This window comes from Puccinia triticina, chromosome 4A, assembly GCF_026914185.1.
Source record: "Puccinia triticina chromosome 4A, complete sequence".
Lineage (NCBI taxonomy): Eukaryota > Fungi > Basidiomycota > Pucciniomycetes > Pucciniales > Pucciniaceae > Puccinia > Puccinia triticina.
Window position 1 is genome coordinate 212,837 of NC_070561.1, and position 27,711 is coordinate 240,547.

Sequence of the window (27,711 nt, forward strand, 5' to 3'; positions counted from 1 at the left end):
GGTGCTGGTGGTCGGTTGGGCAGAGGTACTCGAGGGGGAGGCTGCTTTTATCCAGGGCTGGAGGCTGGCTGACTCAGCTCCGCTCAAGAAGACAGCTGAACTCTGCCGACGATCTCTTCGGGGGACCCCGATCAGCCATCCCTGGGACCGCCCACCACTCCCCTCACCCTGGCTGCCCTTCAAGCAAGGGCAGGATAACTTAAAACTCAGTACATATTAAAAATATTTCTCGGACGCACAATATTTCCATAAACAGAGCCAGCATCATCTTCAATATGACCAGTCGCAGTCACAGAGGACCACCACGTTCCTGAAGATTGAAGCTACATACTTACAACATATCATCTTGGCTAATTAGAGCCAAGCTGAAAGACATGCTCCGAGAATCGATGTCGATGTACGTAAATATTTGCATCCGAATAGGCAAAAGGGCTGGAATGTGCTTGGACATGATACAAAACAAAACCCTCGCACTGAAGGGTATTTATTTGCATTCGAGTTCAGGCAAGCCGAAATCACAGCTTCAGATCCAATATTAGGGGGGTTCACGTTAGACCATTCGCATTGGTCTGGTTAAAATTCAGGTTAGCAAATCCGGGTTAAAAGTCCGGGTCAGCTAACCTGATAGCGTCAAACGCATTCGTCCGGGTTAACTTCTGGGTTAACAAACCCAAGAGGGCAAACCTGTTTGCACTCGCATTGGCAAACCCAAAGCTCAACCACCAAAAACCCGAAATGTCATCCCCCGAGTCTGGCCAGTTGAATCCGGCTCTTCGATGGATGATGCAAGAACCAGATCCACTTGAAGAAGCAGACTTTTTAACGGATTCCGACGATGATCCCAAAATTACGCGCGGGAAAAGCAAGGATCGAAGGCGTTTCGAAGGCCAACAGAAGCTCGATAACGATTACTTTGTAGAAAATTCTACTTACAGTGACAAGGATTTCAAAAGGCGTTTTCGAATTTCACGAAGCTTGTTCATGAGGATTGAACAAGATATTGTTGAACACGACACATACTTTTTACAGAAGCCAGTGAGTTCATTTTCTAATCTTTTTGTTTTCAATCAATCCCTGAGTAGCATCAATCTTGTATTTACTAGGACTGCACAGGACTGCTGGGCCTCAGTACCCGTCAGAAGATCACTGCGGCCCTTCGGATGCTAGCGTATGGAGTGGCAGCCAATTCTACTGATGAATATTCGCGCCTTGCTGATACAACTAGATGAAACACCCTACGTCTGTTTACCCAAGCAATTGTTGCAATCTACCGTGAAGATTACTTGAGAAAACCAACCGAGGACGACTTGAAGAAAATTCTACACCAAAATGTGAAGCGTGGGTTTCCGGGATGTATTGGAAGCCTAGATTGCACCCACTGGAGCTGGAAAAACTGCCCATTAGGGCTTGCCGGTCAATACAAAGGCAAAGAGAAGTATCCGACTATTGCAGTTCTCAAAGCCGTCGCAACTCAAGATACTCGCATGTGGCATGCATTTTTTGGCTGCCCTGGGTCCTTGAATGATCTCAATGTCCTTGATCGGTTGCCTCTATTCGATGATGTTATCCACAAGCTTGGCTGCCAAGTATCCTTCAAGATACACGACAGCACATACGATTATGGCTATTATCTAGTTGACGGAATCTACGATCCCTGGGCCACTTTAATTCCGTCAAAGAAACACTCCACAACAGCAGCTAGTAAATACTTTACAAAAAGACAGGAAGGTGCTCGGAAGGATATTGAGAGGGCGTTTGGAATTCTAAAGGGCCGTTTTCAGATTTTGGACCGACCAGGCCAATTTTTCTACAAGAGTGTGATGGAGGATGTTATAATGTGCTGTATCATCCTACATAATATGCTCATAGACAAATGGAATGATTGCTCCTTTGCTCCTCCGACTAATCTTCCTTACAATACTCGAGTGATACCTCCAGAACCAAATCAGCCACCACTCACAAGCGACGAAATCAACTTCTGAAGAATGGATGTTCAATCTTGACTGCAACATTCATACTTGATTGAAGACCTTGTTGACGTGCAATGGTCACGGCGTGGTTTATCAAGAGAGCAAAGGATTGATGATTCAAACGACGAAGAGATTGATTATGAATCACATGATTCCAATGAGGATTCAGACAATGATGCCGAACATACAGACAGCAGTGCCATGGAATAGATTATATACATTTTCTATTTTCCATCTAGCAATACCTTGTTTTCTTTTTCACTTGGATGCACCAGGGGGGAATCTGTCGCACTTCCTACAGAGTGCCAAACCATAATTCCATCAGACCCAGGTGCCGATGTGATACTAGAGTTTACCGTAACTCTTGTTTAACTTTCCACAGTATTGCAAGGATAACTGTAGCCTAATGTATGAATAACTGCTCTGTTGATCAATTATTGAGTTAGTGATCAGTTGAAGGGGACCTTGTCTTTATGCCATGAAAATGGCCATTTCTATGAAATGATGAAATCTATTCTGGGATGACTTGTGTAAGATGTGAATCTTCTTGATTCATGATTAAACCAACAATCATGCCTTAAAAACGCCTCTGGATAATATAGTAAAAAGAATTATAAGGCATATTTTTGGATGAATCCAGCTTTTGTTTACTGATGCTGTGGGCCTTCTATTGGTTTGTTTAAATCATCTCCATTGGAGGGTACACTTGAATTCCCTTCAAGTTTTTAGCTTTTCAATTTTTGGTTAAAATTTGCCAGATGCAGGTGGCCATCCTCTCATGTGTGACAAGTATTGACTCTGTTATGGACAGATGTATTTACTCACCCATGACAAGCCCAAAGGGAACATTATGTGCAAAAGTCATGACTTGTAATGGGGGACATTTCCTCACAATTTCTGGACTCACTACGCTCCTTCCAGGGGAAAAAGGCGCACTGGAAGTTGGAACACACTGTTTTGTGATCAACAAAAATAAACTGGGCTTGGGATTGAGTGGGGATTCCTTGGATACTTATGCAACTCAATGATTGGAAAGCAGAACATACATAGAGTCTACATGCTTGGAATGTCCAGGTTTTGTAAGTCTAATCCTATCTCATGATCAGATTCTACACTTGTAAATGTGTTGCTTGCTTGGAATGCGGCTCAAGCTGCAAGAAGCAGTAATACAGTTGCTACTACTTAGCACGGGTTCAGCAGTTCCATTAATGACAATCAGTTGTATTATTTGTTTCTGTGGTTGCACACTCCTTTGTCTTGAATTAGAATATGCTGGTTTGTTAGCATAAATAGAAGCTGAGATAAGTGGGGGCTGATTCTGCTCTTTTTCCAGGTAATGCATGTACAGAGGGATATTGGGTTGTAAATTAAGTGTTGTGTGCAGTGACAGTATTCTCTATTTTGGGGGAAGCAGAGCATGGTTCACTTTAAAGATGCAGTGGTATCGCATGGCACGCATCTCCAAGAGCACATCTAGCTGGTGGGTAGGACTAACTTCACAAAAATCTCTCTTTTTGGAGGGCCTGGTGCAGCGCCACTTGCGCAAAGCACAAGCCTCCAAAGGAAGCGAGGGTCCCTGAGGGACGGCGTCCTCCTCCACAAACAGAGGGACTTGGTTACATTAGTGGTTTGAAGTGGAGTTGAGGAGTTGTTCAAAAATGTCTGATATCCACTGTGACGTTCGCGCGAACGTGAGGGTGGACAAGCATTGCGGGATGCCACCCCGCAGTGACCCTCCTTTGGAGGGTCCCTGCGGGAGAGCATCCCCCTCGACAAACACTAGAGGGACTTGCTTTATTTTAGTGGTCAGGAGGAGAGTTGAAGATTTGTTAAACAGTGCCTGATTTCCACCATGACGTTTGCGCTCAGTTCTGTCCGCAACCACCTCGAATTTTTTAAAATCCACCCCCCACACCCCCAAATCCTAAAACACACCCCCCGCCTCTGACAGAACTTCTCTTTCCCCATGCCCACTGGCGACCTCCCCCCCCCCCCCCCCCCCCCCCCCCCCCTCAACCCCCCTCCCGGTATTCGTTCTGAATCAGTTCAGGTCCTCTCGGACTTGATTCACAATCCCCAAGACGGGCATGCCGCCAACAACGCGTCGCCTGATATCGTCATGACCTCTGCCTCCGAACTGCGCCGACTCCCCGAAACCCGCCTGCCAGCGTCCCATGCCACTCCAGCGACCGAGCCCACGCCGGCTTCATTCCTCCAATACCTTCTGGCCCGCCCAGAACACCAAACTCAAGATGGAAAACTCGTTCTGGACGCGATGCTCATGACGTTGCTACTTCAACTCTTGGACAGCAAAGCGGAGCAGAAGCGCATGGTCCAACTAGCTATGGAGGAAATGTGCCAAACCTTGCAGGAGATGAAACACGCGATGGCGGACCTTCGAGAGCTCCCAGGACGCGTCACAACCATCGATGCAAGGCAATTGCCGCGTAAACAATCAGCACCGGTCAAGTCTTACGCAACGACTGCAGCCAAGCCAAAAGCCCCACCCCCCCCTCCGACCAAGACCAAGATGGTCGCGGCCCAACCTGGACTCACCATCATTCACGCAAGGACTGGCACCGCCCCGTTGAAGGAAGTGGGCACCGAGGTTACTGTCAGGAGGGTTAATGAGGTTTTAGACAAATTGAACGCAACGGTTCAGGGCAAAAGGGTCTCGGTGAAGGCCGTCTGATTCCTTCCATCTGGTGATGTCTCCTTTTATTCTAAGAACCGTCAGCAGAAGGAATGGCTGAATCGCAACAAACACGAATGGAGTAAACAGGTGCACCCCGACTTAGAAGCGTCGCCGAGTACCTATTCAGTTCTAGCCCATGGGATACCCCGGACTTTCAACGTTGATGCGGCAACCAGCAGGATCTCCATCACGTCGGACAACAATTTTTTGGCCAAAAAGATCTTCAAGATGCAATGGTTGGGCGGTTCCAGGGACCCCTCCGACCCTTGCCAAGCTGGTACAGTCGTCATTGCTCTTGCTGACCCATTGGTGGCTGATCTCCTGGTAAAACAGAGAGGATTGTTTTTAAATGGCTGCTTCCACAGAGTAGATCGCTTCAAGAAACTTCCACCGCAGTGTTTCAAATGCTTGCAGATGGGCCACTTTGGGAAGTGGTGCCGGGCGGAACCGAAATGCGGCAAGTGTGGCGAGAAACACGAGACGAGAGACTGTCAGGACGCAACAACTGTGGCAGGGAAACAGTGTGTGATTTGCAGGGACACAGGGAAAGGGAAGGGCATTTGGGAAACCCACACGCCTTTTGATAAGGCGTGTGAGGTAAAGCGGGCATGGCTACTTTCCAAAAAACATCTCCAAAATGAGTAATTTAGACCCTAAACTAACACAAATTTGTCCTAGTAATTCTGTTGTAGACACTCCCCCTCTTGTTTCAAGCAATGAAACCTTTTTGCCCTCTTTTATTGTGCAGTTGAACTGCCACAATAGTCGAGCAACAACTTATAGTATTCTCAATTCTGAGCCGGCCTCGGCGTTTTCTCTTATCTTGCAGGAGCCTTGGATTAATCCACTGACTTGTTTACCGCCTGACCACGAAGCGTGGTGGACCTTCTACAGCCCGGAACACCAGCCGAAGGATCTCAAGGACAAAAATTGGGTTGTGTCCTATGTCCGGAAATCCATTGCCTCCCAGGATATCAAAGTCCTGGGCGGCAACAGTAAGTTTTTTCTTGCATTAGAAATTGTTTTGCTAACCGGGACCCGGCTGCGGGTCCTCAATGTTTATAATCCTCCAGGCACGACCACAGGAGTAGACCAACTTCGGGATTGGTTAGGCTTATCCAACGACCGACGGGTTGCGTCAGTCATTGGAATGGACTCCAACCTCCACCACCGACTCTGGAACCCCCCGGGATACCCTCACATATAAGTCCTTGGTCTCACTTTGTGGAAAGCACGGGTACAGGCTTGTTTCTGAAAAAGACACTCCCACTTTCCTTTCCAGCCGGGGGTCTAAGACAACCATTGACCTCACTTGGGGAAACTTCCGCGCCTCTCAACTGATCCACAGCACGGCCACCTCCTTGGCCAACCACGGGTCGGATCACCAGAAGCTAGTAACAGCCCTGCGACTGTCGCCGCCGGGTCCATCCTACCAATGGGTGGCCCCCAAACCGGCCGACTTGGATCAAGCAGAACTCCGTAAGACGGTGAAAACCGGCCTCAATCAGCTAAGTTGCATGTTGCCTACCCTTGATATCGACGAGGTGGAACAAAAATTGACAGAATGCTTGTCTGTCGCTTGGCAGAAACAGGGTAGGCGGATTCGGACTGATCAAAGCAAGATCAAGAAGTGGTGGGATAAGGACAAACTGGGCCCCCTCGTCAAGACCAGGAATAAGTGTCGCCGGCTGCTGATTATGAATCCAACCCGGGAAAATGCTGACCGTTACAACTACTGGAACAGTAGATTCCGCGAGGAGGTCAACAATCTCAAGCAGCAACATTGGAGGGACTTCCTGGCCTCCACCGACGCTACGTCGGTTTTCCAGGCTTTCCAATTCACCAAGCCTAGGAGTGGTGGGGGGGTGCTCCCTCTGCGAGGCCCAGACGGTTCTATCACGTCAACCAAGGAGGAACAGGCGGAACTTCTGTTCACTGGAACTTCAGTTGTTGAAAGCAGCTGCGACTTATCGGATATCCCCCCATTGGAGAAGTCTACTTTTGTGGTTTACCCCCCCGTCTCTCAGGAGGAGGTGCTGGGCATACTGGGCAGACTGGCAAGGAAGAAGGCCTCGGGCCCGGACCGGATCCCGAATGAAGTCCTCACTATTGTCAAAACTGAGCTAGCTGACACCCTCGTGTGCCTTTTCAACAGGTTCATCAGGGAGGACCGTTTCCCCGCAGCCTGGCGCACGGCCACCACCGTTATCATAAGGAAGTTTGGAAAGCCAGACTACACAAATCCAGGGGCGTATCGTCCTATCGCTCTTCTCAGCACTCTCAGCAAGGTTTTTGAAACTGTTATCGCTGACCGCATAACTTTTGAAAATTTTGGAGCAACTGAAAGTATTTATTACAATCAGAAACTAGTACAAGTTATAATGCAAGACTGCTTGAATTAAGAAACAAAAGAGTTTGCGCTTATTGTACCTGAAAGCAACTCGAGGCAGACTCGAGTTGTGGTTGAGGTTGTCTGGGATAACAAGAGTGAGAGGGCTTGGCGTGTACCGTGCAGGTTCGCTGGGAGATCTATTGTAAAAGCTGGGAGTGCAGGTCGAAGTCAATTGATGAGCTTCGTTTTATCCCTGCGGCAGAGCTCTGTCGTGCTGTTTTGGTCAGTCGTTAGACCGTTCGTGATCCTGTCTAGGAGGGTGTCTTTCGGTTTATTGCCGAGTCGTTCCGCGAGCGTTCTGTTTAAAGAACGAGATTGAGTCAGCCTTGCGGGAAGTCTGGTTCAATCTTATCTCGGGAACATACAAGGTTCTGAACTCTAGAGCTGGCTTTGTTCTGTCTTTGGCCGGGTCGGCTACCGATGAAGGTTTAGGTTCTGTGGTCAGCGAAGCGATACACTTTAGCTGCAGGTCTGGTCTGGGTTAGGTTTGGGACTGCGAAAGGAGGCTTGACGCTCACCTTTCTTAGCAGCTGGGGTCTGGGGTTTGCTTTGCCGCGCGAGCTTCCTTTGCGGTTGCTGCGGGTCAGGGTCTGATCCGGTATTCTCACAACTTTTTGGGCAGAATCAAAGGGTATCATCCCCGGCGGACATTCAGGAGGGCGCCGGGGTAAGGGCTGCAAGGACGCCCTGATGGCACTCACTATGTGGGTCAAAAGGAAGTGGAGAGAGGGGAAGACTGTCACCGGACTTTTCCTCAACGTAAAGTCGGCCTACCCTTCAGTGAAACCTCGCCGGCTAGTTCACTCCCTTCGACGGAAGGGGTGCCCTACCTACCTGTGGAAAGTCATCGACCGTTTCTTGGAAGGGCGGCGTACCAAGATGTGTCTCGCGGATTTTGAATCAGCTGAGTTTGCCCTGGAGAAGGGTCTCCCGCAGGGCTCGCCCTTATCAGTTATCCTGTATATTCTCTACAACTCCGACCTGCTGATAAAAACCTTCGACTTCGACGGTGACGAAGTTTCTCTAGGATTTATTGACGATGTGGTCCACCTCACGGCCGGGAAGACCAGTGAGGAAGCCAGGTCGCGGTTAGCACGGGTGGGCGAAGGGTTGTTACAGTGGGGCAGGACCCACGGCGCCATCTTCGACAGCAGGAAGGCCCAGTTCATGGTATTCACTCACTCGAAAGCGGCTAAGTCCCATTTCATGTTCGATGGCCAGCAGCTAGCACCACAGCGTGATGTCAAGTGGCTGGGGCTGTGGATAGATGAAAAACTGACCTTCACCAAACAGATCACTCAAGTTAGGAAGAAAGCCGACGACACTCTGGGCCAACTCCTCAAAATAGGCAGCTCGGCCTGGGGGGTCAGAGAACAGGAGCGTGGGCTACTGATCTCTGCGGTGCTGGTACCCAGGGTGCTCTACGGGGTACAGGTGTGGTTTACGAACCAGAATAAGCAGAAGGTGGCGTTGTTGCTGGATCTGATCGAGCACTCAGCCGCCCGATTTGCGCTGGGGGCCTTGAAGTCAACTCCAATCAAGTATCTAGACAAGTACCGGCCGTTCCGGAGCATCAAAGAGACTGCTGCGAACAGGATAACTAACTTCTTCGTCACTAAATTGACCAGAATCACCCACAGGTTGTCGGCAATTGAGGAGCAAATCCGGACGGAATTGTTGTGGACGGCTAGGCCCTTTCCTAGTCCAGTCCACTCATCCCTAAATCGGGAGAAGCTGGCCGTTGTGGCGGCGAGGGAGTTGGAAACGGTGAACTTCATACTCGAGGACTTTCCTCCCTGGACCTCGGGGAGGAAAATGGAACTCGACATCAATAGGGGCAACAAACAAGAGGCAAAAAGGGCTATAGTATCTTTTCTCGACAGCATAGACCCGGTGTCCGACTTGGTGATATTTACTGATGGTTCTGATCATCCCGATGAGGGCTTGGGGGCGGCGGCCGTCTCTAGGGACGGTGCTTTGTCCAAGCTCGCTTTCTTGGGCCCACCAGGCACGGCGTCTAACTTCAAGTGTGAACTGGTCGGCATTCGACTCGGGCTGGAATTAGGAAGTGTGGCCCGGCTGCCAAGCACAGGGGCCCGAATCATTTTGTTGACGGACAGCCAGGCGGCGATCGAGAGACTGAGCAACGCCACGGCCCCCAAGCCTGGCCAGTATTTACTTTCCTAGGTACGAAAAGCCGCTGACGCCATCCCATCCTCTACGCAGATTTTGGTCCGATGGTGCCCGGGGCACGTTGGGATCAACGGCAATGAGCTGGCGGACAAAAAGGCGGCCGAGGCGCGTAACCCGGCCCTGCGGGACGAGTCGATAAGGGGCAGTGTCACGGCGGTGAAGGCCAGCTTGCTTCAGAAGAAGAGGTTATGGAAAGGGTCACCGAGGACGGCGTTCCCAGTTCAAGCCGCTTTCCACCAGCTAAAATCAGGTCACGTGCTATTAAACTCCTTTCAATTCAAGTCCAGAAGGGCGCCATACCCTATCTGCATGACATGTGGAGTGCCTGAAACGGTTGATCATTACTTGATTTCTTGTTCCAGGTTTACCAAAGCTAGGACGACTGCAAGGCGGCTCCTCCTCGATGAGAGAATCACCGAACTCACAACCAGAACTCTTCTCAATAACTCCAGGGCTTTCCGGGCCACTGAAGCTTTCATCCGATTTTCGGCTAGGCTCCCGCAATTTTGGCGGGACGGTGACGCCGAAGTAACCCATCAGTAAACTCCATTCGGCACCCCACAGGACCACCAACGGCATCTTTCCCCCCTCATTTTTTCCCCTCTTCTTTTTCTTTCCCGGCCTTTTTTCCCCCCTTATCTTTTCTTCTCATACTTTTGGTTATCTACTTGAATATTGCCCAGCAACTCCGCCATTACTCCTCCCTTCCATTTACACTTGTATTGCTATTGCGCATTGCGCGCAGTAGAAGCTTTTGTCTGTTAGATGTATATGCATAGTGCGCAATGTCAAATCAAATCTGCACTTAAAAAAAAAAAAAAAAAAAAAAAAAGACGTTTGCGCAAACGTGAGGGTGGACAGGCATCAGACAGCAGCACGGTGGGCTTCGAGGAAGGCTCCCCCGAGACCCCCGAAGTGCTTTTTGTGGGTTCACCAGGTGTGCTTCTTCCTGTACCCAGGCAGGAGTAGGTCAAAATCTTGACGCATCCCTCCCTGCAATACACACACATGGAAGCTGAGAATGCTTCTGTAAACCAGATCTCCCTTGGCCTCTGATGCAAAACTCTAAGGTAAAATTCTGGTGCAAGGGCGCGATCAGCCTGTATTTGATGACCTGTCCTCTCCCAAGCAACATTTCAGCAAATGTCAAAGGAGAAGTTGGCCAATCACACAGGGACCAGCCAAGAAAGGCACCCACCTTCTGTCACAGATGCAAAAGAAGTTGTGTTTCATATGTTTCCCACACCAATCATTGCTGCCACCATTTTTAAATGGCTCATGATGCTTATTGAAAAAAGCTTAACAATCTCAAATATCTTTGATTGAGAAATTCACACCACTAGAGGTAATTGGGTGATTCCTGCTGCTCAGATGTACGGGATATCTCCATTTCAATGACCAACCTCACAAGGATGATTATTTGAATTTCCGTAAATTGGTAGGTTCAATCCCCATGTTGCTTTCAAGAAGGCTGGAGAATACACAGATCTTTACCAATGAACTACCAACGGTGGGCCAGCTACGCTAACCACTGCGTTAGAGTGTTGTAGCGCAGAATTAGCTTAAAATTGGGTGTAACGCTCAGAAAATTGTGGGGGATCTTAGCTAACGCTCCGCGCAAAGGGCGCAAAAAAGGGCAAGCTACGCTGTGCTACATTGTTTTTTAATGGCTTTTTGGATTTTGTTGGCGCTAAAAGCGCTGTAGCGTGGCATAACATAGTGTAGCAGGGGTAGTGGCACACTAACACTAAAGAAAAAAGGGCCTCTGTTAGCGCTGCTACACTAACACAAAGTGGCTCTGTAGCGTAGTGTATCATAGAGGCCCACTGTTGGACTACCAAATGATCACTTTGACATCATTGGGGGACACTTTTTCTTCTGTGATTTACAAATATTTCTTGAATTAAGCAAAAAGTGGGAGTTCTTTTTCTTTGGCTCTCATGATGATGCCATAAAACGCTGCTTGGATGCCCTCCTAATACCACACATAACTGACTTAGATTTTCCCACTAAGTGAGGAATTTGATGGTGGGTGCTGTAACTGCTTATTTCAAGGAGGAATGTGATCCTCAGAAAGTTATTTGTGGCTTGAAAAAGCAGATTGAGAGTTTTCTGGAGAATGATACATTAGTTTGTGTTGTTTATATAAATTGAATTTCTGTTACCTTTCCTCTCCTATCTTCTAGTAGTTTTGACATTGTTGGTTCAATTGAAGTCAAATATTCCCCATACTTTCCTGGTAGCTTATTTATTTGTTAGAGAAGACTTAATTATGAGTTCAACAGCAGATGAACATTATTTGGGCTTGACTTACACATGCACAAGCAGTTGACTTCTGGAAATGTTACAGAAAGAAATCACAGTATGGCACTCTGTAGAAAGTGCAACATATTCCCCCCTGGTGATGCTTCAGTTTCTACCAATGTAACCTCAGATTGGGAGCAAGACATGAGATTGCATGTTCACACTTTGCAACACACTCCAGAGAAAACTTTATTTGCTTACGCCGGCCGCTATGCTCCGGCGGCTGAGTGAAGATAACGGCACAGGGACACTTCACAATACACACCAGAGAAAATTATTCTTTGCTTACACCGGCCGCTATGTGCCGGCGGCTTAGTGAAGATAACAGCACAGGAAAACTTCGCAATACAATCCAGAGGGACTTATCCTTTGCTTACGCCGGCCGCTATGCGCCGGACTCAGTGAAGTTAATGCTGCAGGGCTAGATAAGAAAGAAACTACAAGAAATCCAAGCTGGGGTTGAGAGTTGGATCTGATACAGGAAAAAGAGAAGATGGGGAAGGTAAAGTGTCTTCATCTTCCTCTTCATCATATTGGTCTTTGTTATCTTCTTTGTATGCTTGTTGATTGGCTTGCGAGTTTGATTGAGCTTGATTGGCAGCATCCTGTCGAGCTTGATTGGCAGCTTTGTTTCTTCGCATGTCTTGAATGATCTTATTCTTTTTTTCAAGGTAGTATTCTTGAGTGTATTCGTCGAGCTTACTGAGGTCCTTGTCCATGATGGTCATCTCAATTTGCACATGTAAGCCGTCCGCGCGCTCCTGCTGAATGTGATTTGTCTCTTCTTGGAGTTGATTGGCTCGATCAAACTGGGCAATTCGTTTGGAGCCCTCGACCGAGTTCTTTTCAAGAAGCTTAACCTTCTTGTGGGCAATTTCAAGCTTGGCTTCTTTGCGTTTAGCACTTTTGATTCCAATCGGACAAACCTCAGTTGGTTCACTCTCTTTGTTTGGGAGGTTACTGGTCTCTTCAATCAAGGGGTGCGGCAATTGCGTGGAATTGGAGGTCTGTGGAGTGCTTTCTGCAGTGTTTGGAGTTGGCTGAGTTTTCTTTTTCCGGATACTGCTGGCGTCCCTCCACTTCTCATGCGGGTACAGAATTGACCAAGCTGCGTCGTACAAAAAGACCTTTTGTGTTTCCTTGTAGTAGGCCTTTTTAGCTATCTTCACATAGTTGGCAGGGGCAGATCCAGAGGGAGGATGGTCTTTGGCCTTGTTGTAATGGGCTGAAAACTTCGCGGTTGATTTTCGAAGCAAGTCCCACCTAAATAGAAAAAAATAAAAATAAAATCAGATCATTTCAGCTCATTTTGAGGTATGAAGTCAGAAGACAGACATGCAACTAAAAAACATACCAATTTGATAAAGTGGCAAACTCCTTATGCGTGCCTGAGAGGCCTTCAAATGTTTCTTGTACTCATACCCAGAAGGATCCAATGGTCCGAAGTTATTGGTTATAATGTCCTTTGAGATCTCAATCCAGCTACGGGCCAGTTGTTCATCTTCGATGGGGGTGAAGTTGCTTGCGCAAGTCCGCTTTGGTTTACACTGCAAAAAAAACTTGGTCAACTGCTTGCAGTTGACATGCAGGATACTCAAGCCAAGCTGCCATTGTAACTCCACCTGAATGCACAAGTGTCTTTGTTGGCACAGTCACTGTGCAAGGTGCACAGTGACTGTGCATGAAAGCTTGGGTTGAATCAAACCTTGAGTAAGGCTGGTGTAACACCACAAGCTTCCTCAGAGTTACCGCATGTCAACTGCTCACAGTTGACACAGTTTTTTTTGCAGTGTTTAGTAATTGTGCTGGTGGCACTGGTGGGTGTTGACAAAGTTGGAGATGATTTGAATGTCCCCCGAATCAAACCTGGTGGAACCTGGGCTAGCAAACCATTTCAGGTTAGCAGTTGCTAAATGTAGCGACCACAAACCTGAAATCAAACTTCTTGTTTGTTAACCCAATGTTAACCCGGCACCAATGCAAGTGGCCAATCAGGTTTGGTTGGGTTAACTCGCCTTAACCCGGCAATTTAACCCGACCAATGCGAATGCTCTTAGCCTGATTTCAGCTGCTGGTCACAGATGGTTTCAAATCTCATGCACCCTTCCTGCATAAACTTAAAAAAATACTGCATAAGCATTCCCTTCAGCAAGGCCTTTACAGGGGAGGTCTTGCTGAGAACTCTATTCATTTTCTAGAATATCCTTGCATAGACCTGCATGAGCAGACATCAATTTTTAGCAAGGTTTTTAGACTGATTTTGAAATCAGGCTAACATGAACCCCCCTATTATGAGAAGCCTGCAACCCATGGAGGACTTGATTGTGCTGGATATAGTGAAGGAGGCTCTAAATGTTTTTGGTAGTTAAGCCTATTGGAGGACTTCCCGTCAATCTGGGAACCCCTTCCAGACCCAGATCTGAGCCAAATTTTGCAGGGAAATTTAGGCTTTGAGACTCTGGGAGGCTCTCAGATTGCTCCCAGATTGCAATGGGAAGTCCTCCATTGATTTTTGCCAGCATTGGGACCCTCACAGGTGTCAATATGGACCCAAAACAGTCTATATTTTTGCAGGGAAATCCAGGCTCTATATTGATTATATTGATTTTGGGCACCTGGCAGATCTCGACGGGGACAATTTTACGGTGTATGCACTTCGCTGCAGAAAGCGTAGCGGGTTTGGCGGCCCATTTGCCGCCGGAGCTCAGAAGAAGTGATGACTTCCGAACACAAATAGGAAGGAAATCATACAATATCTACTAATTCATGCCTCCGCTTTTTGGGATGAGCTGCCGTTTTCTCATCTCTGTCACGCGCTTTTTTAGCGCCTGTGCAGCGGCAAGCGCGCCATGTCAGCTTTATAGCGGTCAAAGAGTACCCACTTTTGTAGCGGGCCAAAAGCCGCGTTTTTCGTCGGCCGGAGTCACCTGTCACTCGATCAGCAAACATACCACCTCACTCATCGGAACAAATTCGTCCCGGCCAGTGTGCACAGCCTCACTCACCGGGAGTGATCCCTCCCGATTGACAGAGGCGGCCTAATCTCATGAACCAAGATCAACCTCACTGGCCGAGAGCCCTCCTGGTCAATGGGTCAACAGAGGCTGTATGTATATGTCAATCAAGAGAAATCTTTCTCAGTGCAATGTAACGGAGTAAACGGGACCCACGTCCGAGAAGCTCAGTGAGAGAACCGCAGTGTTTCTGTCTCATAGCAACCCTTGATCACGAGAAGTCTCATTGGTGCCCCTGCCCCCCGGTAGGCTAAAGCTCGTGTCATATGGTGCAATTCAGTTCAACTTCTTAATTGTATGCCGCATTGGAATCTGTCCCGGCCGGCCTGATACATATAAAAGATTTAGAACAACTGAAATTCATTCATTTCTAATTAGATACTCTGTTACAAATAGTCTAGAGAAAGGAAGAGTAACAGAGTGGGGTCTGGGAGGTGAAAATGCACCTGAAAGCAGGGCGAGATGTGCCTGCTTCTGGTAGCTGAGGAGAGCCGAGGCTGGGGATGGTCTTGAACAATAAGTGTGAGGACTGCGATGGCACAAGGGCAAAACCATTCTATCGGAGTAGTCTCGTTTTGTCTTGCCGGAACAAGTCTGTTATGTCTTGGTGGATGGTTGATCCTTCCAGAGCAGCTTCTGAGATTCTGCCGAGCAGATCTTGCTGGGTTTGGGATCCGAGTCGTTCCGCGAGCGTTAAGGTTCTGGGGCTGTTCTTTTGCTTGGCATTGACCAGTAAGGTTCTAGCTTGTGCTTCCGCGGCTGTGATCGTTGGAGCGATACTTTCAGCTTAGGGTTCTGGGTCTCGGGGTCTGGACTGCAAAAGGGGGCTTACCTTTCATTGCAGCTGTGTCTGTGGTTCTGGTTGACCGCGCAAGCTTTCTTGACGGTTGCTGCGGGTGCGGGTCTGGAGCCGTATTCCTACAGCATACACATATTGTACACCCGGGGAAATCACGCGGAATCCACAAGGACTCCACGTGGTAGCCGCGCGCGAGGTTGGACCAGCGGCTGGAGGTCCAGGGAATCACGGGGTCACCACCGGGAGGATCACCTGTGGATTCCACGGCAGATTTTGGCTCCCCGTGGAATCCCTGTGGATTCCCTGTGATCACGACGTGAAGGTCGGGCCCATGTGTGGATCACGGGTCCTTCAACCGTGGACTCCCCGTGGATTTGCCATGATACCCACGGGCGGGTCGAGCCCACGAGAGGCAATCCAGACACCAGCTATAAAAACTGGATTGTTGTGCAGCAATTCATATTCATCTGGAGTACAGGGTAGCATATGCTGCATTCCATGGATTTAAAAAAGAAAAACAGCAATAGATCCTATTTTACAACAGGAGAGAGAATAAAAATAGAGCCAAGAAAATAAGGCAATCATTGCCAAATCTCGACAATCACCACCAGTCCACCAGACTCCTCAAGAGACATCAGCAAGGGCAACGATCAACCAGTTGACACCGCAATGATGACCGCGGGTGGGAGTACCCGGCACAATCTCCGGCGTGCTTGGCGTCTGTCTTCTGCTATTCTCGCTTGTTGTCCGATGATTGCTGTTGTATTCGTCAGACAAAAAGTGCTTGGGACGAGAGGTGGCTCAGAGGCCAAGTAACCCTTGGACAACCTCCTGGCCGATCTTGTTGTGCAGAGCTGCTCTGAACGCATTCAAGGAAAAGAAAACAGGTTAGGGAGTCCAAAATGAATATTGTTGATGATTGAGCGAAGCTTGTAAGACTATTCCAGAATATGGACATAAAATTGTCAAGAAAGAAAGAGCTTAACTAGGAATTTTGTCTCCACCAGCTACATCTATGACTTAAATGATATAATTGGCAAGCTCCCTGGAGTAGTTGGCTGAAAATTGAGTCGATTGCAGATTCTATTTCAGCAATCAAGAACCACTGCGTAGATATTTTAGATCAGCAAAAAGAAGGTACAGACAGACTAACCTGCTAAGTTATCACCCCCGCTCTCAACAAGCAATAATTCACATTTGTACTCGGTCTGTAACTTCTCAAGAGCTGCCAAGTTTGCAGAGACGTCCTCCCTGATCGCTGCATGAGGACAACCACTGGTCTCAATCACAACAATTTGGGAGGGGTTTGGAAGAGCGTTATGGGTCTGAAGGAAGTCTTGATCTTTGGGGATGAAGATATTGTTGGTTAGGACCCTATTTAGTGGCAGAAAAAGTTTGAAAACATCATCAATTCTACTGTCTTTGATTCTTTTGTTATTAAAGCTCTTACTTAGTTGAACTCAAGCTCTTGTTTATAGAGACCGCTTACCCCAGGTTATATCTATCTCTCAATTTCTTGCAGAGTGCTAACGTCAAAGCCGTTTTACCCAATCCCACAGGCCTGGATACACAACAATTCAGACATGAACAACTGGAACCAAAGTTGACCAAATCTCAGGAGAAAAACATCTTTGACCTACTCTCTGATGTTGATTGTAAATGCATGCTTGTTCCAGTCCCTACCCGTGAAGTCAGGGAGGTTGTGTTCAAGAAATTTTCCGGGGTGTTCTAGATGCTCATGGGAATCAACAAGATACTGGCAGAGCTTGCGGTGGGGGTTAGTCTGGGAGAAGACCTTATTGCAGGTTGGATGCTCTTCCTCGCTTGAGCTTCTTTTTGTTCAAGGTGATGTAGAACTGCTGTCGCTGGCACAAGTCCCTTGTTGCCCTGGAGTAATCAAGCCGGACCAGGAGTTTGAGCCGCGGCGGTGTAAGACTCAAAAGGTGTCGTGAGACCCTTTTGCTGAATGGCGAAAGGTATGGGTGAGGTGCAAGCTCTGCCTTTCTGTATATCAGAAAACAAGACCACCAAGGTAAGCTTGGCAATTTATTTTGTGATAGGATATGTTCGAAGATGAGATATATAAGAGGATTGTTGTCAATGTCTGAGGTTGATGGGGTTACTGATGTATGAGATAGGTGACGGTGACTTGATGTCTCGAGTGGGGCTTGAACCTAGGTCCTTGTCCTGGGGTTATATAATTTCAGAAAGTGAGGAGTGATGAGGATGAGAGGGAGTTAAGCTCAACCAGGAGTGGAACCGGGGACTGGTTACTGGTGAAAGGCGTGTGACTGAGTGGTGATATAAATTTAAAATAGAGTGTGAAAGGTATGTGAAACTGAGTGGTGATATGAACTGATAACCGTGATATGGATAGATGATAATATGAGTGGTGATAAGTGAGTAGGGAATATATACTGCCGGATGGCCTGAGGATCTGAGGGGGAATGTCCCCTGATGGGATGAGGAGAAAACAACTGGCAGGCAGAGGCCTCCTTATATAGACAATGATGAGGGAATTTAGCTCCAGGGGAGCAGCTTTGAGGGAATTTGGCTGGTGGGAAAGTACAACTGAGGGAATTTAGCTAGACTATCTACAATGCGTCCCTCTGATATGCAAACAAGATCATATATATTCATACAAGGATTTTCCAAGACCATAGGTATGCAAATGAGAAACAAACATATGCAAGAGAAAATAGGAGGTGAGGACTGATAAAAAGAAGGAAGAAAAGTAATTCATGTGCCATATGCATTATGCCAAGTATGGTAGCCAAGAGTTGAGTCTGTGTGTGAACCCACTCGGACTGGTGCGTGAAAGGGGTGATTTGCGTATCTTCTGATCCGGTAGAGATATGAGGGTGGTTTCAGTGGGTGACTAGGGGTTATTTTGGTCCTAGATTCCATTTCTGATATCCATTTGGCTGTATCTTGAGGCGTTTTGTGAGTACACATAAAAGTTTGAATTTTTCTCCTACAAACACAGGAATAATGACCACAGCGGTTGTCATCAAATTAGCCCTAATCTCCCGGTGAGCTGCATTCTTGTTGGTTCCACAGGCAATGCAGGGGCAGCCGTGGGTTCCCTGTTGTTGAGAACAACGAGGAATCCACGGCTGCCCCTGCATGTTGTGTGCTTGTGGGCTCCACTGCGATTCCACCAGTGGCCGGGGAATCCTCGTCATTCTTGACGTGGAAATCCCAGGCGGGTGGAGACAACCAAACTTAACACAAGTCCCCTCCCTCCAAGGAGGCGCAAAGCGCCTCCGAAGGAGGGACTTGAATATAATGTCCCAAATCTTGCGTGAGCGCAACCAGCCATTTGGCTGGGGAGGGCATTACAACCCCCAAATCACCCACAAGCGCTCTGATTCTGGTCACGCCTCCCAGACCATTGAAAAGTCTGTGATTTTTTGGTATATGTACGGCCCTCAAAGCTCCACATTTCCATAGCATTAGGAAACTGTGGGGATGGATAAGTATTGGGCATTGGAGTGATCCGCCCAATGCAGGCCCAGATAAACTCTTGGATCGATCCGCTCCTTATGGCATAAATAGCAAAATGCATACATTATAAGCCATAAGCGCCACCAATTGCAAATATGTACATATTTCATTAAAAATACAATTTAATACTTCAAGAGCCGTGGGACTCTCCCTGATCCGACAAGAGTGGAATCCGGCGGGTCATCAAAATCTAATTTCCCAAATGTGTAAGTGCCCTTGCAAAAATAGCTGCTGAGCAGGCCATTTATGGCCGAATTTCCCCCAAAAAAATCCAGCAGATGCTCAAGATGGGCAGCTACAACTGTGCCAAAAGGCATTGAAGAGAGTTCATTTATTTATTTTTAACTTTGTGCTGAGTTTATTTTTCATCATTTCTCTGCCAAAATTTGACTGTCCTCAGGCCGCGGGTCCGACTTCACAAGTAAGCCTCTCCTTCGGAGAGCGTCCCTTCGGGACGCGGGGTCGGGCCCCCCCGACCCTCCGATCGAGAGGCTTAGTTAAGCTCGGGAGACGACGGGCTTTCCCGTTGTCTCCACGCATTTTCCACGGGAGGGTGGAGACGACGGGGGGAGCAGTGAATTCCACGTGGGTTTCACGTATCCAGTGATCCCGTCGTCTCCACAAACCGGCGGGCCAGGAAGCACCCCCGCCGTGTAGCACCAGTGATCACGTATTCCGTCGCGGTCCCCAGGAAACCTGAAGGGCGGGCGAGTACACCCCCCTCTCACCAGTTTCCCCGTTGAGTGGGTCCGACCCATGCATATTGGTGCCAAGTTTCGCGGAGGGTTCGGTTGGATCACCAAGATGGGTCGAGACAACATCACCACCTTGAAGGTGAAATCTTGAACTGTAATGATTGAAACTTCACATGGAGAAGAATGCCTCCAAGCGTGTTATAAGTTGCAGAAATAATTATTTTAACTAACATACAAAGCAAATTGTGCCCGGTAAATTTGAGCACCACCAACCGGCCCGAACAAAATCCTTGTCCTGATCACGCCTCTTCTCGCAGACATTGACTCTTCGGGAATCATTCATCATGAAATACCTGTGGCGAACCCCGCTCGTCTTCCTATCTTACGCGCAAGGAGCTTTCTCGGGTTCTGGGCCAGGTGATCTCTTTGATCATGCAAGTCAAGCAGAGCTATGGCATTTGTTGAGCAAATTCTATCCTTTTTTCAGAAGTGATACAAATTCAGCTTACTGAGGCTCAACTCACTGCAGACCGACCCAACACCCGCGAGAGACATCAGTTCGACTAGATCTGAGTCTCTCGCGAAGTGAAGTGCTCGACCCTGAGCTAGAAAACTGTAGGTCTAACTCTCTTCTCGGATACAATCATTTTATACGCCAATAATTTCGCTTCGATCCACAGGTTGAGATGTTTCTCACCATTATGCGAGATGATGCTTGGTCTTTCTTTTAAATATTACTGCTAGACAACAAATCCCCAGAGCGCGGCCTATTGGCACCCATGCGTAGTAACTTGGAAGTCGACCGAGGTTGTCATCGCGGCTCATCATCGACCACCCAAGGGAAGGAACATGAATTCTTGGGTAAGTGGTTTCGCTTGGCGCACGGCAGAGCGCATTAGAAGAATTCAAAAGTTTTATTCGTATCTAATTGGCTCAGGCGTAAAACGTCTTAAATTCTTTGCAGGAATTTCGGGCAAGCCGATTTTTTTCAATTTTCTGCCGCATGTGCCACCCCAGGAGCGACGCGATGATCGGAGAGAGAGTCGGCTTTATTCTCAGGGTACTAGCGAGGACGGTAAGCAAAATTAAAACCTGATTCATGGGTCGGAAACTGAGAAGAGCCGCGAAATTTTACAGACTCTGGACGTCAACTGGATCTAAGCTTGACTTTAAGACATGATCCGGAAACTCTCAAGAAACAAAAGAAGTTTATTTCTACTTCACCAGGAATCATCACTGGAGAAACGGGGGAATGGATATCTCCAGAAAGCACTCATGGAAATGCCCCAAGTCAGTCTTGCGAAATCTTTCCTTGATTCCTCAAGTTGGCTTTCGGAGGCATAGCCATGTCCGAATTTTACCAAGATTTGAGGAATAGAAAAACCGACCAGAGCGGCGGAATTCTTTAGTTTTTGAACCCAAGCTAGATCTAAGCTTATCTCTGAATCATCCGGAAGCCTTTGGGAAAAACCAGCAACCTAAACTTGGTGAACCAGAAAGGTCGGCCAACACTATGATCGGATCAACATTTCCCCAGAATGAAAATGGGAAACGTCCGTGTCAGTATTGATGTTGTTTTTTGCGCTTGAGAACATGCCGTTGATCAAAGGCATACAGTGGCCAATCAGTATGAAAACTAACCTGAACGACCTTTTTTTTTTCAGTTCTTGAATCTCAGCTAGACCTCAGTTTGTCTACAGATGATCCGCAACCCACTAGGAAAAAACAGCACTTTATATCAAGTGAAACGGAAAGGGGGGCTGAAACTATGAGCAGCTGGATGCTTCGCCAGAAGGACCATGTGGAAACTGCTAGTTAGTAACAAGGCACTTATTGTCCCATAGGGGCTCAACAACCTCAAATTCTTCTCAATGCCCATTCTGCATAAAAACTAAGAATTGCGCCCTCAACTTGTAGACCGTAAACCTCCGCCAACTCTGAGCTCACTTTCGGACTACCCCGCAGCCGCTCGTGAACAACAAAATTTCGTGTCTAGTGATCCTGAAGGGGCAAAAAAAACTATGGCCGGGTGGTTATCTCTCGAGAAAGACCATGGAAACAATCCGCGTTAGTATCACAGAACGGCACCTTCTATTTTTTTTCTGTTAATCTTCGGGTAGCTAGCTATAGTAAACAGTCAGGATGGCAACTAACACAAGATGGAAGATTCTATAGAACACGCACCTCCGGTAGCTCAGGTAGATCGGGAATTGAATTTGGATCGTGAAGCAGCCTGGCAGGAAAGGCAACATATTTCATCGGCTGCATCAGCAACAGAGGCTGATGTTACGAGTGAATCGATAATTGCAAATGAGGATCACGAGGCTACCCCTCGTTAGTCTTGCCATGCCATCATTTTCGCCGTGGTTTGATTTGATCATTGTTCTTGGATAAAAACTGAGATTGTCTGGGTGTATTGATTTTGTTGAACTTTGATTTCTTCAAGCTCCCGAGAGTTCTTCGCGTGCTGCCACGGCTTGGTATCCTTTCCAACCCATTGTGAAAGGGAAGCGCACCAATAGAAAAAAGCCACTTACACGCCAAAAAGCACTGTCCGAGATTTACCGGAAGACCTACCCCAAAACCACCTTCAAAAATTGGGAGCGCGTCATAGGGAACAAGCAGGTTTCTACGACTAAAGGTAAGGAAGAAGCTGCCGAAGCTCTCACTAAGCAAAATAAGAACATCAAATGGGGCAAGAAAAACTCAGAGGAGACCGAGCTTAGAGTTACCAACAATTTTTCCAACCTTAAAGCCAAGGAAAAGATTGTTCAAGATCTAACTGGAAAAACGAAAACCAGCCCCAAAAAACGAAAACCCCCACTGACAAGAGTTCCTGCAAAAGAGAAGACCGAACCACTAAAGGCTGGGTTGCTTACGGAAGAGAAAATGCGTCACTCATTTTATGCAAAGTACGACGACACGGTATGGGGATGGATTTATGGAGGCACAACCTACGCTATGGAAGATTGGCATCAGGAGTCGCAGCTGGAAGAGCAATCAAGAATTTCGAATTTTGCCAGGGAGCTCGCTTCAGAAATAGAGGAATCCGACCATCAAAGCCAACATTCTGGAGTGGATACGACCAGTATTATCAACCGCAATGCCTTGAAATTCGCTAATCTACTGTTCATCATCAACTTGAGATTGATTCGGAGCTTGAAGACCATGCCTGACACATATTATCTTGAAGAGCATGCTTGATTGCAGCAATGGATTCTCGAAGTAGAACGCAGTCGGCTTGCATATTCTGACACTATGACGAGGCGTGGCATAACATTCCCCAAGCTTACTCTAGAGCAGTTAGCAATGTCAATGAAGTAATCTTTTCCAACGAGGCAGACAAGGTGGTAAAGCGAGTGGTGAGGATAAATAATAGTGGTCCGGAAACTTTCATCGGAGTAATATCTGATAGCCAACTAAAGATGACCAAGGCTGTAAATTTTAGGATGATACGAAGTGCACCTGAGATGACAATGTTTGAATCCTGTAAGAACAATGACGACGACTTCTCCGACAAGACAGCAACACACCTGAGATGACAATGTTTGAATCCTGTAAGAACAATGACGACGACTTCTCCGACAAGACAGCAACACACCTGCGATGACGCAGGGATTATTTGATTTGAGTTTTGTTTTTGGTGATTATGAGGGACGCGCGCAAGAGGTTTTTATGTTAGTCTCTTCCTCACGAGTATGATGATGTAAACGCGTGATTTTATTGTAAAGCATGAAATAAAGAAAAGAATAAAACAATCATAAACTATATAATGTCCCCATTTTGGCCTGAGAGATTCCAATCTTCCAAAATTATTTGGTGGGGATTTTGCGCCTTTTGAATTTAGACCATGTTCCCAAAGGGCCCCACGTCTGCCCTGTGGACCAGGAGACTCGTCTCACCTTTCTCCATCTTTTCCCACTACACAGACTCCTGGAAGTCAAACCATTCACGCTCCATAACTCTTCAAACTTATGTATTTTCAGCGCTCCTTGAGCTGTACAGATGCATACGTGGACAAATCTTCCAGTAGCTTTTTAAGTGTAATTTTGCCTTTGGCATTGCACACTATGAATATCATGATATCTACCTCCAAGTATATTTGTTTTTTATGTTTGTAGTTTGTTTTTTCCAGTACTTGTTTCTATGGGGCCAAGTTCTGTAGAGGATGTGGTAATCTTAACAACTAGGGACAATGAGTTGTGAGGTGGGTTTTTGTGGGGTGGATGGGGTGCAACCATTTTTCAGGTTGATTCAATTGGGTAACGGGTATTTAAATTGAAGAGTTTTTATACATATAAAGTGGACAACTAATAAGTGGGTTGAAGGTTGAATGGGTGGTGTGTAGTTGTCCAAGCGCGGAAGTGGTAGCGGCCAGGGGTTGGGTCCAGGGGTTGGGTCCACCGGGATTCAAACACCGGACTCATCACTCTCTTTGAAGTGATTATATTATGTTGTTGCAGGGGAGACACCAAGCTTCCGTGGGTGATGGTTACTGCTAGGCCATCTGGACCCCTTCCAGTAGCTTGCATACCTGTCACTCTGAAAAAAACTCAAGAAACTGGTGCCAGTTGACATGCAATATTACAAAGGAGTCTTTTTAATATTGCATGTCAACTGGCACCAGTTTCTTGAGTTTTTTTCACAGTGTGTAAAACAAGTACAAGGACTGAGAATCCATACTGCATTCTGCCGTGCATAATCGTGGCGGAAAGCAGTATGGCAAGTATGGAGTCCCTGTGTATTGTCAGTGTGATTTTCAGAGAGGTAGGGGTTTCCCCATCCACACTTCTCTAAATTCGCCCAAAAGGGGTGCAACCCACTTTTGGAGTCTCACACTGGTCATCAAGAAAGAGTATGTGCAAATGCCCTTGATGAACGGTTTGACCAGTCATTGAGAAAGGGTATGAAGTCTCTCAATGACAGGTTCCAACTGGTCATCAAGAGGGAGTATAAATCCAAGTATATTAAAGCATGAGATTCCTACAAAAAAAATCAAGGGTTCCTCCTACATTTTGAACAAAAATACAAAAAAGAAAAAATTAAAGGTTTCCCCTTTTTACATATTTCCATACAACCATCCGAGCTCCACCATGCTCAACAACATAAACTTTCCACAACAATAAGGCCACACAGTAAGGATCAAGCCCGCACCCAGCCACCCAACGTCAACAAGCTGATGACCCGTGGCCCACCGTCCATCCCTGTCTAGCAGGGTTAAAAAACGGTGGGAGGAAGACCCCCAGCCGTTAAGCACAAGGGGGGCCCACAAATATCCCCCATCAAACTGCGCAACTGCAACAGCGGATGGGGGTGAGACAACCCCCCGACTGGAAGCCAGCCGGGAATTTTGCCTGAGGCCATACCTTAAGTTGTTGCTGCTCCTTTTATCTTCAAAACTCGACTGGTGTGTGTTTTCGTCTCCTGCTGTCGTTCCATAATCCAAAACAACTCCACTGACCCGCCCAAATAAACCCTTACAACTTGTTGCAAAGCCCCAGGGCCCCCATCATATGCCACACAAAACAATAGTTGCCACGCCTCCAGCTCCTTGGACCCGATTGAAACACAAGATCACAGCCCCGTTCCCGTCGACTTGTCACCCGGCCATAGTCTACGGATTTTTTTCCGCCTCAACATGCCCTTCAAAAGCACAATCATGGACGTATCACACGCCATGCAAACCAAATACCCTCGTCTTGACTCCCCATGATTCCTTGCGCAACCAGCCCAGCCACTTTTAACATCTGGTCCAAATCAAGCACTGGCCAACCCTTCTCAACAACTTATTCACAAAAAATCCAAGACCCTTCCCACATCGCATCAACGGTTGTTCCTGATTGACCAGATCAGCCGTCGCCGCCGACCCTGACTGTTGCAGAAACCGCAACCTCTACGCACCATTAGCCCCTTAACCCAATATCCTGCGCCAAACCTATCGAGTTACTACAATACAGTATTACGGCCCTAGGCCTGGGTGATTGCCAGAAGTCATGGAAAGTTCTAAGATTGTGCTGACAGCGTTGACAATGAGGTGATTCATTCTTGCGGGACTACTGGTGATTTCTTGGGTTGGAATAGGAGTTGCAGACCTGAAATCGAGCTCAAGTGCTCCATCGCGACTGAAGCCAGATATTGAGCCTTTCATCAAGTAGCTCCAGCAAGAGACTATGTTTGTCCCACTGAAAACTGTCGCACTCAAGTTGACTAACCTTTATTTTGTCATCAGGTTGTCTCGGGCCAAATCTCTGGCGCAATTGATACTCATGAGTGACTTTTCCGTGGTAATGACAACAGGGACGGATGATCTCCGCACGTTGTTAGCCGCCTTTCGGGGGCTCTGTTGTCCGACTAGATAAACTTCACGATAGAAAGCTGCTAAATGACGCGGACAGCCTTGATCACCTGTTGCAACAATGCAACTATTAATTACGGTGCTTTTACTGTATCTCTAAAAATGAAAAATAAGATGTCATGGACATGTGGATTTTTTTTGATATTCTTGTTCCCCACAAACCCTAGAATCAAATCCGCTTTTTTGGCCTATCTGCACTGGGGGATCTGTCTTGAAATGCATGAAACAACTTCAATTACAGCTATTATTAGGGCCCTAATAACAGCTGTAATTGAAATTTTTGGGCCCTAATAATAGCTGTAATTGAAATTGTCTCACGGATTTCAGGACAGATCCCCCAGTGGAGGTAGGCCAAAAAAGCGGATTTGATTCTAGGGTTTGTGGGGAAAAAGAATATGAAAAAAAATCCACATGTTCATGACAACTTGGTTATCATTTTTGCAGATACAGTAAAAGCACCGTAATTAATAGTTGCATTGTTGCCTGTTGTGACTAGATGTAAAGCCAACTGATGATTGTCTATTCTAATTTGATTTCAACTTTTTGGGCCATGATATGGGCCGGGCTGCCTTGGTGTTTTAACTCTTTTGTTGCGGATCATAAGACAAATTTTTGTCACTAGGTGGGGATAACTGGTTGGCAAAGGTTTTGCCTTGACTGTAGTAAATGTTCTTACAGTTAGCATAATGGAGAAAGTGAAATGCTGTCCTCTTGAAGTTGCTGCGCCTGCGCCAATTTCTCCAGCATAAACCTATGGGGGAGTTGCACAACAGGTTGGGAAAGTTTGTGTTGAAATTGTTGGTCTTGTTGAAAATTTATGCTTTGCCTGCGCGCGTTGTGGGCCCTTGGAGTGAGCTTGATTTTATGCTGGGGGATGAACCCACAGCGGCGAGGCCGCCCTGGCCTCTAGTTCTCTTATTGACTGGTTTGCTTGGTCATCAAGAGACCGTTGTGGTGAGCAAACTTGTGGTGGCCAGCTCTCATTCAAAATTCAGTCAATTCTCAGTTTTATTCATAGCAGATCAGGATCAATATTCCATCAAGGATCCCACAAGAACCCTCAAGATCAATCAGTGTGGCATGTGCACAGTACTCAAGGTGTTTCAGGATTTCTTTTTTCCTTCTTTCTGTTTGGTTTCATGTTTCCTTGTTCTTATTTTTCTTTCTTCCAGCTTTGTTGATTGTTTCTATTTCTCATATGTGCGTTTTTGGATGGAGAAGCAGGTGGTGGGTTGGTCTTGTGTTGTTTTGTTTGTTTTGTTTTCTTCTCTTCTTGTTGTTGTTGCCCGCAGAGGCGCGCGGGTGTATGATGACCTGTCCACACATGTCACAGTCCCCAGAGTCTGAGTTCAGCTCAAGCTCAGATGATGGGGCGGCATGGACTTTGTCTGAACCCTTTTCTTTTGGCTTTTCAGATCATCCATCCAGAATCGTAAGTATTGATCCCTCTCTGAGTCCGTGTGTCTTCTGAGTTCAAACTCTCAGCACTTCGTGCGTCCGGCAACTTTACATAGCCTTGGTCAGCTAACATACCCACAAACCCAGGCTTACTTGACCTGAGAATCTGGTGAACAAGCGTGAATGCTCTGCGGTATTATCGACGCCAGTGACTTGAGGACAGACGCCTGGGGGAGCTGTCACGAAGGTGAAGCAGATCTGCACAGTCAATGCATAGGCACAGAAAGTAGCGACTGGCTTCTACCAGTCTTCTTGAAAAATTGAAAAATTCGAGGCTAAAAAGTAATGTTCCAAACAAAGTATTTTGAGAGATACAACGAGATTACAGT

The 27,711-nt window shown here is 47.1% G+C and overlaps 4 protein-coding genes across 4 annotated transcripts; 2 read left to right on the forward strand and 2 right to left on the reverse strand.

Annotated features, from left to right (window-relative positions):
- Positions 1-11,991: 11,991 nt before the first annotated feature.
- PtA15_4A20 (uncharacterized protein) lies at positions 11,992-12,906 on the reverse strand (the record flags this gene model as incomplete). The annotated part of the gene is made up of 2 exons (XM_053168071.1): positions 11,992-12,817; positions 12,890-12,906. 2 exons carry the CDS (start codon positions 12,904-12,906, stop codon positions 11,992-11,994), a joined length of 843 nt encoding a protein of 280 aa, XP_053019127.1.
- Positions 12,907-16,387: 3,481 nt separating this feature from the next.
- Positions 16,388-17,032, reverse strand: PtA15_4A21 (uncharacterized protein; the record flags this gene model as incomplete). The annotated part of the gene is made up of 4 exons (XM_053168082.1): positions 16,388-16,425; positions 16,521-16,741; positions 16,857-16,928; positions 17,004-17,032. 4 exons carry the CDS (start codon positions 17,030-17,032, stop codon positions 16,388-16,390), a joined length of 360 nt encoding a protein of 119 aa, XP_053019128.1.
- A 3,316-nt stretch (positions 17,033-20,348) lies between these two features.
- Positions 20,349-21,641, forward strand: PtA15_4A22 (uncharacterized protein; the record flags this gene model as incomplete). The annotated part of the gene is made up of 6 exons (XM_053168092.1): positions 20,349-20,430; positions 20,534-20,644; positions 20,707-20,859; positions 21,027-21,128; positions 21,234-21,383; positions 21,487-21,641. 6 exons carry the CDS (start codon positions 20,349-20,351, stop codon positions 21,639-21,641), a joined length of 753 nt encoding a protein of 250 aa, XP_053019129.1.
- An 87-nt stretch (positions 21,642-21,728) lies between these two features.
- Positions 21,729-22,773, forward strand: PtA15_4A23 (uncharacterized protein; the record flags this gene model as incomplete). Its single annotated transcript, XM_053168103.1, has 2 exons — positions 21,729-21,903; positions 22,016-22,773. 2 exons carry the CDS (start codon positions 21,729-21,731, stop codon positions 22,771-22,773), a joined length of 933 nt encoding a protein of 310 aa, XP_053019130.1.
- Positions 22,774-27,711: the final 4,938 nt, after the last annotated feature.